Consider the following 19592-nt stretch of genomic DNA (forward strand, 5'->3'; position numbering starts at 1 on the left):
TCTGTCATTTGTCTCCGACTATGTTCTGCTCGCCCCCACGGCTGCCCATCGGGGCCCTGCTCAGGACCCACGCGGTCATTGCCCTGCGGTGTGTGATCCTGGCCTGGTGACCTGCTCGCTCCCAGCTTGGTTCTCACCTCAGTCTACAGGTGGCTGAGCTTGGGTGGAGGTGAGCAGTGGTGATGCCCATAGGCCATCTAGCCTGGTGCCAGGGAGGGAACCATGCGCAGTGGAATGTCATGTGCACATATGCACTCCCCTCCCCCCACCGCAGGTGAACAAACACCAGTTGCCCCAACAATCCCTGACAGAAATTCGGAGGGGGGCGGGCAGGTGTCTCCCCATGCCAGGGCCCCTGCAGTCACCACACTGACACCGACTAAGGAGAAAAAGAAAAACCACAGCATGAAATCCCTTTACTCGGAGGCTTCCCCTTTGAAGGGAGAGATGGAAACAGTAGGCCAGTGGTCTGGTTTTGTTTTTGTTTAAACAACGGTGACATTAGTCAGTGATGTCAGCCCTGTTTGTACACCCCAGACCCCACCAACACCCTGGGGTCCATCCAGGGTGGCACCAGGTGAGCCGGGGTGGGGAGGGTAGTGTGAGGTGGGGGTGGAGGAGGGCAGAGGGGAACGCGGAGAGGCATCACCAATGCAGAAAGTCCCGGAGCAGCTTCCACAAGTTGGTGATCCAGAGATCGGCCCCCAGCTCCTGCAGGTACTGGAGCTCGGGGGTGAGCATGCGCCGGCACAGCTGCTGGTGTTGCCGGCCGATGGTCTTCTTGAGGTTGTAGCCCAGGATGGACTTGACGCCCAGGGGCTGCCAGGGTTGCATGGCGGCGTCCTGGATGGCGGTGGCGTCGACCGGGTGGCCCCCGTCGATGCAGATGCGGCGCAGGCGCTCGTTGGCGCGGCGCAGGGCGGCCACCTCTCGGGCCATGCGCTGGCGCCCGAAGCCATCCACGCGGCGCCAGAAGCTGTGGTTGAAGTGGCGGTAGAGGAGCGCGTCGAGGCCGTTCCAGGCCGTGGCGCGCTGGTAGAGGGGGCCCGAGAGCCGGGGCACGGCCGATCGGCGGCGGGCGTTGAGCTTGAAGTAGAGCACGTCCTCCAGGCTCCAGCACAGCAGGTCCTTGAGCAGCACCAGCGACTCGTCGAAGTATTCCTGCAGCAGCACCAGGTGGAAGCGGCGCTCCAGCTGCGCCAGCAGCTCGGGCACGCGCGCGCTGCCCGCCTCCAGCCCGCTGTCCAGGCCCAGGTCGAAGGCCAGCAGGTTGCGCAGGTAATGCGCGTTGATGGCGGCGGGATCGTAGTAGCGATCGGGGTCCCGCAGGAAGGAGGTCAGCTTATCCGGACCGGGCAGCGTCCAGGTGAGCGGCACCACCGCCCCGAAGTAATGGAAGGAGGACTCGAAGAGGCGCGCGGGGTCGCGCAGCACCGTGATGAAGGCGGCGTCGGGCGGCACCAGCGCGCGCACCTCGTCGTACTGGAAGCGCATGTGGTTGGCGATGATGTTAAAGCAAGCCCCCGGCTCGTAACCCCGCACCAGGCCCCGCGCGAACCAGCCCGGGTAGTCGAAATCGTTGCGCCCCTTGGGGAAGGCGAAGCGCAGCCCGTGCTTCTCCCCGAAGCGGAACAGGATGTTGAGCAGGGTGCTGCTGCCGGTCTTGTGCGTCTTCAGGAACACCACGTTGTGCCGGGGCGCGCACCCCGCCTCCTCCGATGCGTTCCCCGCCGCCACCGCCGCCGGGGGCTGGGCGGCAGCCGGGGAGCAGGAGGTCGTCGTGGTGTCCGGGGTCCTGCGAGGAGGACAGAGGAACGGAGGGTCAGCGCGGGGACCTGGAAGGCGCCTGTGGGGCGTGGGGAGGTCTTAGGGCTTGAACTCAGGGCCTAGGCCTAGAAGGGAGGCTCCGCCTAAAGCTACCAGGCCCAAAAGGTACAAACAGAAGCCCAATGTGCTAATAACGCAAGTGACGTGTTGACACAAAGCTTACAACCTTGAGTGTTAAATTCTAGTTCTGCTAAATTTGTTTTTTCAATTAAAAACAACAACAATAACATAAATGAGCCAGGGGAGGTGGAGCACACCTGTAATCCTAGCTACCCAGGAGACTGAGATCTTGAAGACAGAGGTTCAAAGTCAGCCCAGGCACTAAAGTCCATGAGTCTCTCATCTCCAATGAACCACTAGAAAAACCACAAGTGGTGCTGTGGCTCCAGGGGTAGGGTGGTAGCCTTGAGCCCACAGTTCAAGCCCCATGAGCAACAATAAATAAATTGTGAAATGTGAACCCCTCTGTTCAACACCTTAATAACAATAAAATTGTATTTAAAAAGAATAAAGCATTTGAAGTGTCATTTTCTAGGCCCCAAATGATTGACTAATTTCCTCTAATAGAAAACTAAATTCCTAGCTGGGCACGGTGGCTCACACCTGTAATCCTAGCTACTCAGGAGGCTGAGATCTGAGGATCTCTGTTCAAAGCCAGCTTAAGCATGAAAAGCCTGTGATACTTTTTTTTTTCAGTCCTGGGGCTTGAACTCAGGGCCTGAGCACTGTCCTTGGGCCTTCTCAAGGCCAGTACTCTACCACTTGAGTCATACCACAATTTCCAGCCTTTTCTATATATGATACCAAGGGATCAAATCTGGGTCTTCATGCATACTAGCCAAGCACTCTGCTACTAGGCTAAACTCCCTGCCCAAGCCCCTGAAACTTTTAACTCCACCAAAAAAAAAAAAAATGGAAGTGGTACTGTGGCTCAAGTGGCAGTGCTAACCTTGAACTGAAGAGCTCTGGGACAGCACCCAAGCTGAGAGTTCAAGCCCCACAATTGACAAAACAAAAACACCTAAATTCCACCAGCTAAGGGCACAGGGGTGCACTGAGATCCCCTGTTCTGACTGGGCTGTCTTCGATCCACGATCCTTAGTGGTGAGAATCTTCCTAGGGTCACCCACATCCCCAACTGAATTCAGGCTTGGAGCTATACCCACAGCCTCAGGTGATCATCTCCTGAGCCTGGGACACAAACAGTGTGGCTTGGATCTATGTCCACTTCACAGATGAGCAGACTGAGTCCTGCCCTGGGGAGGGAACTGTCTGCCAGCCCAGCATGGTGTAGAGCTGCCTTGAAGGCAGCTTCCACCCTCTGGGCAGTAGCTGTAAGTCCCCATCATGGCACTCCCCTCCCTCCTTCCCTCCCTCCTTCCACCTCTGGGGGAAAGGTCCCCCCCTGGACCACTCACGTGAAGGTCTGGCTAGCATGCAGTGGGGGGACCATGTAGGAGTAGAGCAGCAGGAGGAAGCTGGTAAACAAGGCTCCCAGTACCAGCCCCTTGGCCATGGACTCCCAGCGTTTCTTCTTTGGCTGTGGCATCTCAGACGCCTATAGGGGGCAGGCAGAACAGGGAGCGTTAGGAGCGGGCCCAGAGGCTAGCCTCAGGGCCCAGAGAGGCCTATCTGGAGGACAGATGACAAACACGGAGAAATACAAGGACAGAGATGCAGAAGAGACAGTGGACCAGAGCCAGCTGTGGCAGAGTGCTTGCCTAGAATGCTTGAAGCCTTGGGTTCGATTCCATAGTGTCACATACACATTAAAAACCAGAAGTGGCAGTGGCTAGTCCTGAGAAAGCTCAAGGACGGTGCCCAGGCCCCCAAGCTCAAGCTCTAAGATGAGAGAGAGGAGGTGGGGACGTAAGGTAGGGGGAAGGTTCAGGGATGGTTTTCTGAAATTTAACTGGTTGGTGTGGATACACGCATTCACTGTCTTGCTTTTATTTTATTTTCACAGTACTAGAGTGGGATCTCAAGGCCATCTACTTAATAGCTTTTGAACAACACCTCCAATCCCTGAATCCATTGCCCTCTCCCCACTCCCATTTTTTGTTTTTGGAACTGGTTCTGGGGCTTGAACTCAGGACCTGGGTGCTATTCTTGAGTTTCTTTTGCTCAAGGCTAGCACTCTACTCTTGAGCCATAGCACCACTTTAGGCTTTTTCTGTGTATGTAGTACCAAGGAATCAAACCCAGGGCTTTGCGCATGCTAGCAAGCACTCTACCACTAGGCCACACACCTAGCCCACCAGTGAGACTTTTATCTCCAGTTAACTACCAGATAACCAGAAGTGACATTGGGGTTCAAAATGGTAGAGTACTAGCTTTCTAGCTTTGAACTCAAAAGCTGAGCAACAGCATCCAGGCCTGAGTTCAATCCCCATGACCAAAAAAAAAAAAAGAAGTTCAGGAGACTTCATCTCAACTAATAAAAGATGTCTGTGAGCTGGATACCAGTAGCTCACACTTTTAATCCTACCTACTCAGGAAGCTGAGATTTAAGCAATGTGATTCAAAGACAGTCTGGACAGACAAATCTTCATAGCTCTTATCTCAGCCGGTAAAAAGCTGAAACTGGATGTGAGAAGGAGCTCCAGCCATGAGTGAAAAATGGTGTGTGAGAAAACAAGGCCCTGAGATCAAGCCCCGGTACTGGAATAATAACAACCACAGCAAAGCTAGGCTTGAGGCTGTTATCCTAGCTATGTATGGTCTGGAAATAATCTTTTTTTTTTTTTTTTTTTTTTTTTTGCCAGTCCTGGGCTTGAGCTCAGGGCTTGAGCACTGTCCTTGGACTTTCTCAAGGCTAGAGCTCTACCACTTGAGCCTCAGCACCACTTCTGGCTTTTTTCTATGTATGTGGTACCAAGGAATCGAACCCAGGTCTTTGTGCATGCTAGGCAAGCACTTTAACCACTAGGCCAAACTCCCGGCCCCTGGAAATAATCTTGAATGACATTTTTGCCAGGCCGTGGCATGAATTTGAAATTCTGTTTTAAAAGTAAGTAAAAAAAAGGTCTGGGTGTGTGGCTCAAGTGGCAGATCCTGAGTTCAAACCTCAGCACCAAAAGAAAAAGGCAAACGAATCACAACTATGATATGTTGACTTGCCTAACATGTTCAAGGACCTTGAGAGAGGCAGGCAGAGAGAGACAGACACAGACACAGACACAGACACAGAGAAAGTTCTAGAACAATATGCGCCACTCTCCCCAGTCCATATATACATGTAGTTAAAGACACACAAAGGAGCCTGGTGCAGTGGCTCAAACCTATAATCCTAGCTACTCAAGAGGCTGAAATCTGAGGATCAAGGTTCAAAGCCAGCCTGGGCACTGAAGTCCAGGAGACTCTTTCCTCCAATAAGCACTAGAAAATTGGAAGTGGCACTGTAGCTCAAGGGGTAGGGCGGTAGCTTTGAGCTGAAGAGCTCAGGGACAGTGTACAGGCCCAGAGTTCAAGCCTCATGACTGACAAAAAAAGAAAAAAAAAAGGAGCTGGGAATGTGACTTAGTGGTAGAGTGCTTGCCTAGTATGCATGAAGACCCGGGTTTGATTCCTCAGTACCACGTACGTAGAAAAAGCCGGAAGTGGTGCTTGGCTTAAGTTGTAGCCATTTTCTATTTTTTTAATTTATTTTTATTTATGTATTTATAGTGGTAGAACTAGAACCCAGGTCCTGGGGGACACTGGGAAAACACTATCACTGAAGCCACATGCCAGCCCCAGTTTTCTAAATTATACATTTTTTTATCATGGTTGTTTTATTTATTTATTTTATTTTTATGCCACACCTGAAGCTTGAGCTGGGTGCTGTCCTTAGTCAAGGGTAGTGATCTACTGTTTGAACCATAGCTCCATTTCTGAATTTTTTTTTTTTTTTTTTGGAGCTAGCTACTCAGGAGAGATCTGAAATCTGAGGATTATGATTTGAAGCCAACTTGGGCAGGAAAGTTTGTGAGACTCTTATCCCCAATAAACTACTCAAAAAAGCTGGAAATAGTGCTATGTGCTGTGGCTCAAGTAGTAGAGCACTAGCTTTGAGCAAAAGGAGCTCACAGACAGTGCTCAGACACAGGGTTCAAGCCCCAGAACTGGCAAAAAAAAAGAAAAAAGAAAAAAAAGCCTCTCTTGGATTTTTCCTTCCTGGACTGGCTTCAAACTGCCTAAGCTTTCTCAGTAGCTAGGACTAAGAGACTCACATCTCATATCCCAGACACCATTTCAAAGCTTGTGCAGTAGCTTGTTCTTAGACTGCAGATAAGCTGGGGACTCTCTATGTCTCCCCAGTAAAGTGGAAAGACCCCCGGTCCCTCAGGAGCCTCTGGACATAGGGTCAGAGAAAGTAACTAACTTGTAACTGAGGCCTTGAGAGTCAGCTGCTGTCTCTGGACAGGGAGCAGTGCCAAGGCTGCAGCCCTGTCAACCAGCCTCCTGTGCCCAGAGACCCAGCCAGAAGCAGAGCTGCAGTCCAGAAGACTTGAGTGGAAACCTGGGCCTCAGTTTCTCTGAGTGGAAAATGGGGGAGGGATTAGGATTCTTGTGGCTGACCCTCTCCCAAGCCCAAGGGCCCACCCTGCCCTCAGCAGTTCCCCTCACTCACCAAGGTACTTTCCAGAACTCTGGAAGACTGCACTGGTGGAAATCAGGGCTGGAGGAGCAGCAGCAGGGGGCAGACCAGCACCCTGATCTGCCAATCAGATGCCACCTTCCCAGGGCAGGCCCCGCCCCCAACTGCCTACTTCCACTCACCCACTCAGGCCTCCCCAAACCTCAAGCAAGTCTGAGACCCTCTGGTTACACTTTTGTTTGCTTGTTTCTCTTTCCTTCCTTTTGTTCAGCTTGCTTGCTGACAGCTGGTGCTCTACAACGTTAGACTTTCGGTCCAGCATCTTGCTGGTGGTTAACTGGAGGTGAAGTCGTCTCACAGACTTTTCTCCCCTGGGTTCATTTTGGACCTCAGTCTTCCAGATCTCAGCTTCCTGAGTAGCTAGGATCGCAGGTATGAGCCACTGGCATCCAGCCAGAGACAGAATTTTGAGGCTAGAGTCCCAGGTTTAAACCCGAACTCTAAAGGCAGGCATTGGTCATACACATTGATGATCCCACCACTTAGACGGCTAAGGCAGGAAGAGGATGGGATATATAGTGAGATTCAGCCTTAAAAACAAACAAACAGGGGCCGGGAGTTTGGCCTAGTGGTTAAAGTGCTTGCCTAGCATGCACGAAGACCCGGGTTCGATTCCTCGGTACCACATATAGAAAAAAAGCCAGAAGTGGTGCTGAGGCTCAAGAAGTAGAGCTCTAGCCTTGAGAAAATCCAAGGACAGTGCTCAGGCCCTGAGCTCAAGCCCAGGACTGGCAAAAACAAAAACAAAAACAAAAAACAAACAAACAAAAAAAACAAAGCCACGGACTGTAATTAATCCTAATTACACAACAGGTAGAGATCTGAGGATAGCAAATCAAAGAAAGCCTCGGCAGATTCCCCCAGATTCTTAACTCCAGTTAACCAGCAAAAAGCTAGAAGTGGGGTTGAGTGGCATTCAAATAGAGAGCTAGCCTTGAGTGGAAAAAGCCAAACAAAGCTAAGCCCCAAGTTCAAGCCCCAGTATTGGCACAATATATGCATGCACACATTCATGCTGAGCAAGCCAAGTCCAGTTGTTGTTTTTTTTAACCTTGCTGTGTGTCCTAGGCAAAGCTGTGCCCCTCTCTGGGCTTCAATTGCTCCTCCAAAACAATAACACTGACTTTTCCTTCCTTACAGGAACATGCCTGGCACACAGCAGACACCTGCCCAACACAGCTTGCCACCCTCTGTCACATGTACACCCTTGCCCTCTCAGCATCACAGCCTTGACCCCATCGCAAGCTGAAAGTTCTGGAATGACCTCAGCAGAGACTGAACCAGGCTGGGAGACCGGAAGGCTGAGCATCAGAGAGAGCAAGGGCATGTTTAAAGTCACTCAGCAGCTGCAGAGACGGGACTAGAACCTGGGTCTCCTGCTTCCTCTGCCCACAGTGGAGACGGAGAAATGCACTCAGGGCAGACCGTTCCTTTGCTGGCACCCCACTCCCCTCCATCCACCCTGGGGCATCCAGGTAAGTAGCAGCAGGCTGGTGCTGCTTTTATCCTCAGGCAGGGAAGATCCTCGATCCTCGGGAGAGAAAAATGGGGCTCCCCTTCACAGCCATCCCGAGGTCCAGCATGAAGAGACACCCAGCCCAGGCCATAGCCCTTCAGGCCTCTAGCTCTCCCTTCACACAGCCCCCCCTCACCCCCCGCAAGCAAGGACACAGGGCATTCACTCACCTTGGGCAGTGACTGTCACCCCTTGTCTTTCCTAGCCTGAACTATGTCTGTCCCACTGCCAGGCTTCTGTGCAGTCACCTGGACACAGGACTGCTCCAATGACACCAGTGGCAAGCAGGCCAGGTCCCTCCCACAGCAGGGGAACACCCCAGCACCTCGCAAGGGAGTGGTTTGGCCTCTGGCCTTGCAGACCAACAGCCTTAGACAGATCCCACCCCCCTCCAGTTCCCTCTCCTCCCCCCCACCCCTCTCAAACTGGCCTGTTCTCATGTCTATCACTCTGGAAATCTGAGAGCTCTTTGGAACAGCATCCCTTATAATCTAGCTTGCGCTATCTTTAAGACGTGTTTATCCAATGAATAATTATACTGTAATGTAGAGGGAGTGATGATGTCCCTTTATTACTCATTTCCTAAGTCATATATACATACTTTTAAAACATCCTTCTGTAGTTGTACAAAAGCGTTGCCACTCAACAAATCTGTTTCTAAGTATAAGACATCTTCATTCATGTCACTCTTCCTCTATCACTCTTTTCCTGTCCAAACTAAGCTATCTCTTCCTCCCTTCCTCCCTCCCTCCCTCCCTCTCTCCCTCCCCCCCCTCCCCCACCATAGCCAGGCAATTCTTTCATGCAAAAGATTCAGCAAAGTTCTAGGCGTCCTTGAGCCAAGGACACAAAAACTGCAGAGCCCTGCAGAGTGCCCAGGACTCAGGCTCCCCACATTCTCCTGTCAGTGCTTGGCCACACCTCTCCCTCCCCTGCTCCCCCTGCAAGCACTGACCCCCCTCCCACACTCCCTCACCCCCAGCACAATTCACCAGGGGAAGAAACAGGGCACAGAAAAATCTAAGTTGTACCATGAGCAAAAAACAGATCAAGTCAGTCCCAGTGCAGATCTGCCAGACTTTGGGAATTGGGGCCCCCAGGTCTGATCCTGCAGGGGCCTGGAAGGCTTTCCCAGAAGCACTGGGAAACTCCTGGAGGTGTGATGGGGTCACATATACATTGTGGGCCACAGAGACTAGTCTGGAATCTCTGCCCTAAATTGCAGATCCTGCCACTACAATATTAGATTTAGGTTTGTTTTCTCTTGGCTTTGTCTGTGGATGAGGGACTCCCTCCTCCTGTCCAGAAATGCCTCTGCTGTACCTATGAGTCCTGCCTGTAATCCTAGCTCCTCAGGACAGAAAGCTGAAGAGTGCAGTTTGAAGCCAGTTTGGACAGAAAAGTCCAGGAGATGCTCGATGTCAATTAAACCCAGGCTCTAAAGATGCTTGGGGTTAATTAGGAATACTTTGTGATTGTGTATTGCTTTATTCCTACTACCAGCACTTCCTAGGAAACAGAAAGCACCCCCACATTGACCCAGAGTCCCTGTGTCCCCTCACAGCCCTCTCAGGACACACACATCAAATACCACAGGCAAAGGTGGTATGGATCAGTGTCTAGCAAAAACTTAGCTAGACTTCATCTCAACAGATAAATCAAGAGAGGTAGAATATGCCTCTCGTCCCAGCTATGTGGGAGAAATAGCTACCTGTAGACTTGTAGTCCAAGGTCAGCCCTGAGCAAAATGGCAAGACCCTATCCCCCCAAAAAACAAACTAACATGGCTGGGAGTTTGGCCTAGTGGTAGAGTGCTTGCCTAGCATGCACAAAGACCCAGGTTTGATTCCTCGATACCACATACATAAAAAAAAGCTGGAAGTGGTGCTGTGGCTCAAGTGGTAGAGCTCTAACCTTGAGAAAAGTCCCAGGACAGTGCTCAGGCCTTGAATTCAAGCCCCATGACTGGCAAAAAATAAAATAAAAGTGGTACAGGACAGGCTGACCTCTGACCGACATAATCACAATCGGGATATAACATAAAATTTTATTATTTTTTTTTTCAAACACCAACTGGGTCTTTCTGTGTCCTGGGCCAAGTGAGTTTATAGGCAGATTTACGGGGATGAGTCAGGGCAGTGCAGACACCAAACAGCACGGAACAGTGTCAAGGTCTGTACTTGGAACCAGGTGTGTGTCCTCATAATCCTAGCTGGAAACATGCTGCTATGGTCTCCTTACAGCAGGGGTGCAGATGGCATACAGGTTCTATAGGGTCAAGCGTGGAGTGTACAGGTAAATGAGGTCTACTAGGTCTGGCTATCCCTCTCCCCTGCCCGTGTGTGGTGTGTGTGTGTGTGTGTGTGTGTGTGTGTGTGTGTGATATAAAAGCAGTACAGACTCACTGAAAAAAGCACCACAAAACTCAGAAAGCAGAGACATAGCATGGAAGTACAACCTGAAACCTCAGCTACTTGGAAAAAGGATCACGAGTTCAAGACTAGACAGGTCAAAGGTATGGAATTCCTGCCTGAAAAGGGCTGAAGAATTTTGGGCAGGATGGGAAGAGGAGATTGGAGGAAAGCAAAGGAAGGGATGACGTGGTCCCTGACCTTATCTGACATTACCTGACCTATAAAATGATAACTCCTATGTGTGACATCTTAATGATAACAATAGAATGGTATGTATAGGGTTGGGAGCGTGGCCTAGTGCTAGAGTGCTTGCCTGGCATGCACAAAGCTCTAGGTTCCATTCCTTGGAAACACATTCACAAAAGCTGGCAGTGGTGCTGTGGCTCAAGTGATAGAGTGCAAGCCTTGAGAAAGCTCAGGACATTGCCCAGGCCCCAAGTTCAAGCCACAAAACTGGCAAACAAAAAGTTATCTATAGTATTATATATTAATATACAATCGTCTATATATGATATATAAACATTATATTTCTTATATTAAATATATCATATAATTATATAACAATATAAATATATTTACATATTAAAATCAAATGTAGTCTATGATTCTATATGATTATTAATATGTTATATATTTATAATATTTTAAGGGCTAGGGAAAAGGCAGGAATCTGTGGCTCATGTGTGAAATTCTAGCTACTTACAAGTCTGAAATCCAGCAGATGACAGTTCAAGGGCAGCATGGGTAAGATATGTCTGAGAGACTCCACCTCTTAAACAACTAGCAGGCCAGGCATTAGTGGCTCATGCCTATAATCCTAGCCACTCAGGAGGCTGAGATCTGAGAATCTCAGTTCAAAGCCAGTTGGGACAGGAAAAAGTCAGTGAGATTCTTCTTTCCAGTTAACCACTAAGAAACCAGAATTACCACTGTGGCCCAAATCGTAGCCTTGAGTGAAAAAAGCTCAGGGACAGTGCTCAGGCCTTGATGTCAAGCCCCAGGACCAACAATAACAACAACAATAACAAGAACACTAAAATACCTACCAAGTGGTAGAGCACCAGACAAGCAATCTAAGTCCAAGACTCTAAGTGAAAAGCCTAGTATTGGCAATCAATCAATAAATAAGAGTTAGAGGGCATAACTCATTTCTAGCATGGGTAAAACTTCTGTTCACACTCCAGGAGCACAGACAAGGGGAATAAAAATAATACAAAAACAAAAAGAAGGCAATGATGGTTTGGGGGCATAACTCAAGGGGTACAGTAACTGCCAAACAGTTAGACCCTAAGTCTAAACCCTAGTACTGACAAAAACATTAATTAGCTAAAATAAAAGTCTCTCTCGCCCTCTCTCCCCCCCCCTCTGTGTGTGTGTGTGTCTGTGTGTCTGTGTGTCTGTGTCTGTCTGTCTGTCTGTCTCTCTCTCTCTCTCTCTCTCTCTTTCTCCTGCTCTTGCTCTCGCTCTCTCTGGCTCTGTCAGTGGGGCTTGAACTCTGCCTCTGGGCACTGTGCCTGAGCTCTTCAGCTCAAGGCTAGCAGCCTACCACTTTGCACCACAGCACCACTTGTGATTTTCTGCTGGTTAATTGGAAGTAAGAGTCTCACAGACTTTTATGCCGGGGCTGGCTTTGAATCGCGATGCTCAGATCTCAGTCTCCTGAGTCTGAGTAGCTAGGATTCAGGTGTCATCACCAGTGCCCCTCTTGATTGCTCTTCTCTTAGGTAACTACTCTGAAGCTATCACTGAGGCCTCCATGTATTTTCTACTTATAGCTCTGTAGAGATGGTGGCAAGGTCCTCTCAGCGGAGGTGACAGACACCCAGGATTACAGACTTGAGCCACCACACCTCGCTTATTTCTGAAATAAGTTCTCACAATGCAGCTCCAAGGTGACTGATTTGGCTAGCATGAAACATCTCAGAAAATCCTAAAAGGGATGGCTGCCATACCAGCTTTAGTAGCTTAGCCCTAGGGAGGTGGAAGCAGGATGGAAAAGCTCATAATAATTGAGAAATCAGTGATTCTTTGACTTACCCTGGTATATCCTCTGTGCGTGTGTGTGTGTGTGTGTGTGTGTGTGTGTGTGTGTGTGTGTGTGTGTGTTTGAATGGCTGAGTGAGTGAGTGAGTAGGAAAAACTTGAAGACTCGAATATAAGGAATCATAGGGTCAAGAGGCCCACAGAGGGTGATGGGAAACTTCAGGAAGGTCATTTCTGTGGAGAGGAGATGGGGCTGCCCCCTGGCTGCTGGCTGGGAAATGAACTATAGGGATATGGAAGGAAGGGGAGAAGCAGGCAGTCTTTGATGGTACTTGTGTCACAGCTGTGTACACGTGGGGATGACCTGGATGAAGAAAGAAAGAAAGAAAGAAAGAAAGAAAGAAAGAAAGAAAGAAAGAAAGAAAGAAAGAAAGAAAGAAAGAAAGAGAAAGAGGGGCCAGGAATTTGGCCTAGTGGTAGAATGCTTGCCTAGCATGCACAAGACTCAGGTTCGATTCCTTGGTACCACATACATAGAAAAGGCTGGAAGTGGCACTGTGACTCAAGTGGTAGAGCTCTAGCCTTGAGAAAAGCCCAAGGACAGTGTTCAGGCCCTGAGTTCAAGCCCCAAGACTGGCAAAGAAAGAGAGAGAGAGAGAGAGAGAGAGAGAGGAGAGAGAGAGAGAGAGAGAGAGAGAGAGAGAGAGAGAGAGAGAGAGAGAGAGAGAGAGAGAGAGAGAGGAGCAATCTGTCAGCCATGACACAGTTAGCATTTAACAGGTGACTGGAGGCAGAAGATGAGAGTCGGAAAGTCCTTTTAGGGATAACCAGTAGATTAAGGGTTAACAGGTTGAGTGAGAGAGGTATTGGTTTAGTGTTGAGGTATAGACCAGGTTGTCAAATTCCAGCAGAATACATAGCCGGACATGCTGGAATCCCAGTGTCTAGAAGGCAGAGGTAGGAAGATTATGATGTGTAGGCAGGCCTGTATGATTTTTGTCTCCAATTAACCAGCAAAAAGCCAGGAATGGAGCTGTGTCTCAAGTGGCACAGCACTACCCTTGAGAGAAAAAGTTAATAATAGTAATTAATAATAATAATAATAGGGGCCGGGAGTTTGGCCTAGTGGTCAAAGTGCTTGCCTAGCATGCATGAAGACCCAGGTTCGATTCCTCGGTACCACATATATAGAAAAAAGCCAGAAGTGGTGCTGAGGCTCAAGTGGTAGAGCTCTAGCCTTGAGAAAGTCCAAGGACAGTGCTCAGGCCCTGAGCTCAAGCCCAGGACTGGCAAAAAAAAATAATAATAATAGCAAGCAAAATAAACATCCTCAAAGTTGAGAGTCTGAGGATTTGAAAAGCTCATAGAATGTCTAAGGAACAGCAGAAAGCTGGTCACTAGTGGTTCATATCTGTCACTCTAGCTACTTAGGAGACTGAGATTGGGAGGGTCAGGGTTCTAGACCAATCTGGGCAAAAAGTTTTTGAGATTTTGCCGTCTTAGCAGAAAGAAATGGCATGGTGGTCCATTCCTATTATTCCAGGATAAATAAGACTAAGGCCTAGGCTAGCCAGGCAAGAAGTGAGACTGGGCCCATCTCAAAATAACCAGATTAAAAATAAATAAATAACTGGGGTATACCCCAAAGTTTAAAACACCTACCTAGAAAGCATATGGGTCCTGAGTTCAAACCTCAGTAGAAGGGGAGAAAAAAGGAACAATAAAAAAAGGTGGAGGTGTGACTCAGTGGTAAAGGGCAGAGGGCACAGGGCTCTACCACAGGAAGGGGTGGGAGTGGAAGGAGAACAAAAAGATTCTCTATGGACTGGAAATGTGGCTCAGTGGCAGAATGCTCATCTAGCATGCATGAAGCCCTGGATTCAATTCCTCAGTACCACATACACAGAAAAAACTGGAAATAGCACTGTGGCTCACGTGGTAGAGTGTTAGCTTTAGCCAAAGAAGCTCAGGGACAGTGCTCAGGCTCCGAGTTCAAGCCCCAGGACTGACAAAAAAAAATTATTCCTGGGTGCTAGTGGCTCACACCTGCAATCCTAACTACTCAGTAGGCTGAGATCTGAAAAGGAAAGTCCATGTGACTCTTATCTCCAATTAACAATCAAAACAAAAAAAGTATACTCACTTCCCCGAGGAATAGGGCCATTTACTACTTACAACACGTTCTGATTCTATGTAGAAGGAATATAATTAACAATACAGATTATCCAGGAAATAATGTGTAGTTATTAATGACACATAACTATTGTGTCATTGATAAGTGCATAATTATTATAATTAAGCATAATAATTATGTGACCAACAATGATATGTCTATATATCTACCCTAATAAATATTATAAAAAAACAGTAAGTATCATAGAAGATTCTGGATATTTCTGGAAGAAATCAACATGCAATTGAAAGCTAGCTTCCTTTTGAAATGCCCAGGCTGTCTAGGAGAGAAAGACCTAAATCAGGTCCTGATCTGCCTGAACTCAGCTGAGGGTGCAGTTGGGGGCGGCTGTGACTAGAAGATTCTGGAACGTTCCTCACGTTGTGCTCCTCTTGTTCACTGAAGCAAGGATAAGGGAGGACTGTCTTGAAAGGCAGGTCACCTGCACCTCAACTTGCTGGCTCAGATGACCCTCTCTCAGCTAGCAGCTCTGACATCTCCCTCCGACTCTGCTGGCCCTTGGACTTCAGGCATGGGTGGTATGCAGTGCCAGCCTGGCTGCTGAGAAAGAGCAATCAGAGGCACTTTTGAGTCTGAGAGTACCACCTACCTCTGCTGCTTCTAAAGCAGCCGCACACCCACCATCTCCAGAAACCCTGCCAGGGTCATCTGCTGCTGACCCCATGGGACATGTGAGGGATGGGAAGACTGGAGTCCAGGAAACAGTGGAGGAGGTACTGAATAGGAAAGCCAGAACCAGGGAGGAGGCTCAGAACTCTTTCTGCTTATATGGTCTTGTCTGGGCAAAATCACTTCCTTTCCTTTCTTTTGTTTTCTCTCTCCCCCACCTCTGTTTTTGTTTGTTTGCTTGTTTTTCGGTACTAGAATCTGAATTCAGGGCTTTGCTTTTGCTAGGCAGTTTTGCTACTGCTTGAGTCATGCAAATTTTACTTTCAAATTGACTGAAGCTTCTTACTGAAGCTAGGATGGCAGACATGTGTGCCACCATATCAACGTTTTCTTTTTTGTTTTTGTGAATCATGGGACTTGAACTCAGGGCCTGGGTACTGTCCCTGGGCTCTTTTGCTCAAGGCTAGTTCTCTACCATTTTGCGCCACAGTTCTACTTGTGTTTTTATTTGTTGGTTTGTTTGTTTTTTGCCAGTTCTGTGGCTTGAGCTCAGAGACTAAGCACTGTCCTTGGGCTTTTTTTAAGGCCACAACACCACTTCCGGCTTTTCTATGTATGTGGTATGAAGGAATGGAACCCAGGTCTTTCGGGTGCATGCTAGACAAGCACTGTACCACTAGGCCAAAATCCCAGCCCTATTTGTGTTTTTTTGAGTGGTTAATTGGAGATAAAAGTCTCATGGACTTCCCTTCCCAAGCTAGCTTCAAACCGTGATCCTCAGATCTCAGCCTCCTGATTAACAAGGATTATAGGCGGAGGCCACCGAGTGTTCTCACTGTTCTTTAGACATTTTACGAACATCACACACCCAATTTTTTAATTAGAAAAAATTAAGCAGCCAGGAGTGTGGCCTAGTGGTTAAGTGCTCGCCTAGCGTGTACAAAGCCCTGAGTTTGATTTCCCAGTATCACACACACAAACAAAAAGCCAGAAGCAGTGCTATGGCTCAAGTGGTAGAGTGCTAGCCTTGAGAAAGCTGAAGGACAGTGCCCAGGCCTTAAGTTCAAGCCCCAACACTGACAAAGAGATTTTTTTTTTAGCTATTATTATAATTATTATCTTTTTCCCTAAAGGCTAGAACTCTACCACTTGAGCCTCCCCTCCACTTCTGGCTTTTTGCTGGTTAATTAGAGATTAAGTCTTTTGGATTTGTCTGCCCAAGTTAGCTTTGAACCACGGTCCTTGGATCTTAACCTCTTGAGTAGCTAGGATTATAGGCATGAGCCATTGACACCTGACCATAGTCCTTCTAGAACCTTCTAGCTGTCACCTGGCAGGGGAAGCAAATGCCTGCAAGGCTACCCTCCTCATCAAGAACCCATAGCACCCATGCTCCAGACTCAACCATGCCTTCCCCCCTCATACTCTACACCAGACAAAACAAATTCCTCACTCAGGAGTCCAGACCCTTCCCTGAGCCCTAGAACTGGCCTGTAGGAAAGCAGGTGTTTAACTCCTGGAGGCATTTCCTCCAGCTATCCCTCTCTTGGCTATTCTAGTGGTCCCCTAGTCTGGTGATTTGGAGATTTCAGCTTCATCCTGCCCTTCCCAGCTACTAGAGAAGGTAGGTACATCCATATCCCTTCACCTAGTTAAAGTGAAGCCCGGGAGGCTGTGCCACACCCCGGATTCCATTTATGGATCATTCTCCCAGGTTAATCATTGCCTCCTCCACTGGGAACACACACGCAGGACCTTGGCGCCCAACGGGAGGGCAGGAGGGGGCACTTCTCCCTTGCTTGGTAACATGGGGACACAGCTCTCAGTAAGAAATGCAGGGAAAGCAGGCATTCTTTGTCTCCACGGAGCTTCCTTTAAGGCAGGGGACGAAGCAGCAGCCGGAGGTGGCAGCTGGGAACAGGGCTCTGTTGTCTCTGCTCCCAGGGGAAGAGCTTGCCACCCTCCAAGTGTCAGGCAGAGCTGGGAGCCAGGGACGCCCAGGGGAGGGGGGTGTTGGGGACAACCCAGGCACATCTAAAAAAGCTGAGACCCCAATGGGGCAGAAAGGGCCTGGGAAGGACTGGGTTCCTGGGGTGCAGGCTCAGGGGAGATACCCATAATTTGGAGTTGGTTCAGCCACTTCTGAACTATAGGATCTTAGATAAATCCACACATGTCCCTGGCCTCCGTTTCTTCCTCTAGATAAAAAGGGAGATGTAGCAACCTTCCCTGCAAGGGTTAAGGAGAAGAGTAGCTTTTATCTACACTGGTCCAGGCTTATCCTCCTGGGCTTCTAGAATGGCTTGGAATAAGCCTCACACTCCCTCTAGGCCTCAGGACCATCTACCTCCAGGATCATCCCCTCCCTTGCCTTCCCCGGATTTCCATAGGACCTGTCACCATGGCAATGGGAGGATCAGGTGTCATCAGTCTGTGGCCCTTTCTCCCTCCCCACCTTCCCTCCTTCGGTGTAGGTTACAGCAGCCAGATGTGGAACCCTTGCTGCTCTGGGCAGGTGGGGAGCGGGATCCCCAATGGGAAGAGATCGTAGTCTCATTCTGCTGTTTTACCAACGTGCTAGCCTGGCACCAAGCAAGTGGCTGGGCACTGGTTTAGGATGGGAGCTGTGGAATTTTCATAGGAACTGTGGAATTTCAATGAACCTCTCCTTGACCCTTCCCTCCCCTGCTCCCCCAGGACAAGCATCAGGACCTTTTCCAAGCAGCAGGGCTTTGCTGGTACCCTGGCTCCCACTCTCTGTGATGACAGCCCCCAACTGGGGAGGGGAGGGAGGAGAGCTTGGCCTTCCTCTTCCTCTAGGCCCCAGGGAAAATTAATGATTAATGAACTCACAGAGCCTGACCAGCACCAGTAGCCAGACTTTTTGTCAGCCCCACCCACCCCACCTTTTAGGGATTAGGGACTAGGGTGGGGAAAAAACCCCAGGATCTAGGTGAGCACCCACCTGAGCCATCAGGGCACCGGGCCCCAGAAGTAGCGAGGCGCGCTCCCATACCCTTCTGCGGACACGCGTGTGGTCTCAGTTTGGTGACAGGAGCTAAGTGGGCGGGGCCCTCGGGGAGTAAACTGAGGCAGGGCACACGGATGGGTGTACCGGGACGTACCTTGGCCCGGTCCTCCTGGGGTTCAGCGTGGCTGACTCGGCCTGGGCCGTCCCCGCCGGGGCCCTGCGCTCCGCCAGGCCGGATCCATACCCCCACCTTGCCAGCCCAGTGCCTGCTGCGCCCCGTTGCTTGCCTGCTGCCGGCCAGGTGCGGCCACGGGCCTGGCCCGCCCCCCCAGGCGGTGCCCCGGCCAATGGACGCCCTGGGCCAGCCCCCTCCCCGCCCCATCCCGGCCTCTGCGCGTCTGCTGGGGAGGCACAGAAGCTGCATTCAGGGCCCCTGGGCACTGTGCGGCGCCCCCGCCGCCAGCCCAACAAGGCCCGTTTGTCTGGGAACCGCCAAGGGGACCATTGTCCTGCAGCAGGTCCTTGGGCCCAGCCGGGGCTGGGAGGGGGGCAGGAGGGTGGGGCTGGGAAAGGAACCCCAGATCTGGTTGCTCAGTAACCAGTATGGAGCCTCCTGCATAGATGGCTGGTGGGATGTCCTGATCATCCATCTATTAAAGTTCCAGATCCTTTTTTTGATGCCTCTACCAGCAGGGGCAGGAGGCACCAGGTTCCCTGAACTCAAGTGAAGGACTTAGCCCCAAAGAGGCCTGCCACTTGAAGGTCTCATCTGCCTGCTCCTGTCCAGGCCGCCCTGCACTGTTGAGGGCAGGGCCACTGGATGGGGTGACCCACCCAGGTCCCACCTTCCTTTCCTTTGCTAAGGGTGGGGCCTACAGCTCACCAAATCAGGAATTCTTAGGTCAGCTGTGGGCAGCCACACACTAGAACACGGTCCACGTATGACGCCTCACTGCCCCTGCCATTTCTGCATAACTCCAGAATGGGGGAAATTCCACAACTTAGTTGCCAGGCATTTTTTTCGTATGTGATGGGTTAGGTCCTGCTCTAGGCCTGAGTCATGCACTGGGGTGGAGGCAGTGGTTCCCTAAGTTCTGACCCTGACTCAAGACAGCCCCCCTCCAGTGTCCCCACAGCTCTGGGCATGCCAGAATGGCATGTGCTCAGCCCTCTCCTCGCAGAATGGGATAGCTGGAGGCAGCTGGGTTGTCTGCTCCCCAAGCTTGCCAAGCTGTCTTACCCCTTCAGCCTTCCCCACCTACAGAGCCAGAGGCCAGGGCTCAGATGCCTAGATTGAGGAATGGTGGGCCACCTGAATCCCACTACCCCAGCCCAGCCATGACTGCGCTCAGCCCAGCACAGCTGCCTCAGGAGGGCAGAGACCTATGGCCTGATGTGATGGAAGAGTCCCCTGAGCTCCATGTGCCCACCAGCCCACA

The 19592-nt window shown here is 50.2% G+C and overlaps 1 protein-coding gene across 4 annotated transcripts; it reads right to left on the minus strand.

Moving 5' to 3' along the window:
- Positions 1-386: 386 nt before the first annotated feature.
- On the minus strand, positions 387-18418 carry Gal3st1 (galactose-3-O-sulfotransferase 1). 4 transcript variants are annotated; one of them, XM_090320089.1, is made up of 3 exons: positions 18308-18418; positions 3246-3385; positions 387-1795 (listed from the first exon to the last, which is right to left on the minus strand). In XM_090320089.1, exons 2-3 carry the CDS (start codon positions 3374-3376, stop codon positions 646-648), a joined length of 1281 nt encoding a protein of 426 aa, XP_090176215.1. In that variant the 5' UTR covers positions 3377-3385; positions 18308-18418; the 3' UTR covers positions 387-645. The 4 variants fall into 4 exon arrangements, with proteins under 4 accessions (XP_090176215.1, XP_090176212.1, XP_090176213.1 ...); XM_090320086.1 differs by lacking the exon at positions 18308-18418 and adding an exon at positions 18148-18289; XM_090320087.1 differs by lacking the exon at positions 18308-18418 and adding an exon at positions 8153-8233.
- Between the last annotated feature and the right edge of the window lie 1174 nt (positions 18419-19592).

Source organism: Megascapheus bottae, chromosome 28 (assembly GCF_031878675.1).
Source record: "Megascapheus bottae isolate mThoBot1 chromosome 28, mThoBot2.hap1, whole genome shotgun sequence".
Taxonomy (NCBI): Eukaryota; Metazoa; Chordata; class Mammalia; order Rodentia; family Geomyidae; genus Megascapheus; species Megascapheus bottae.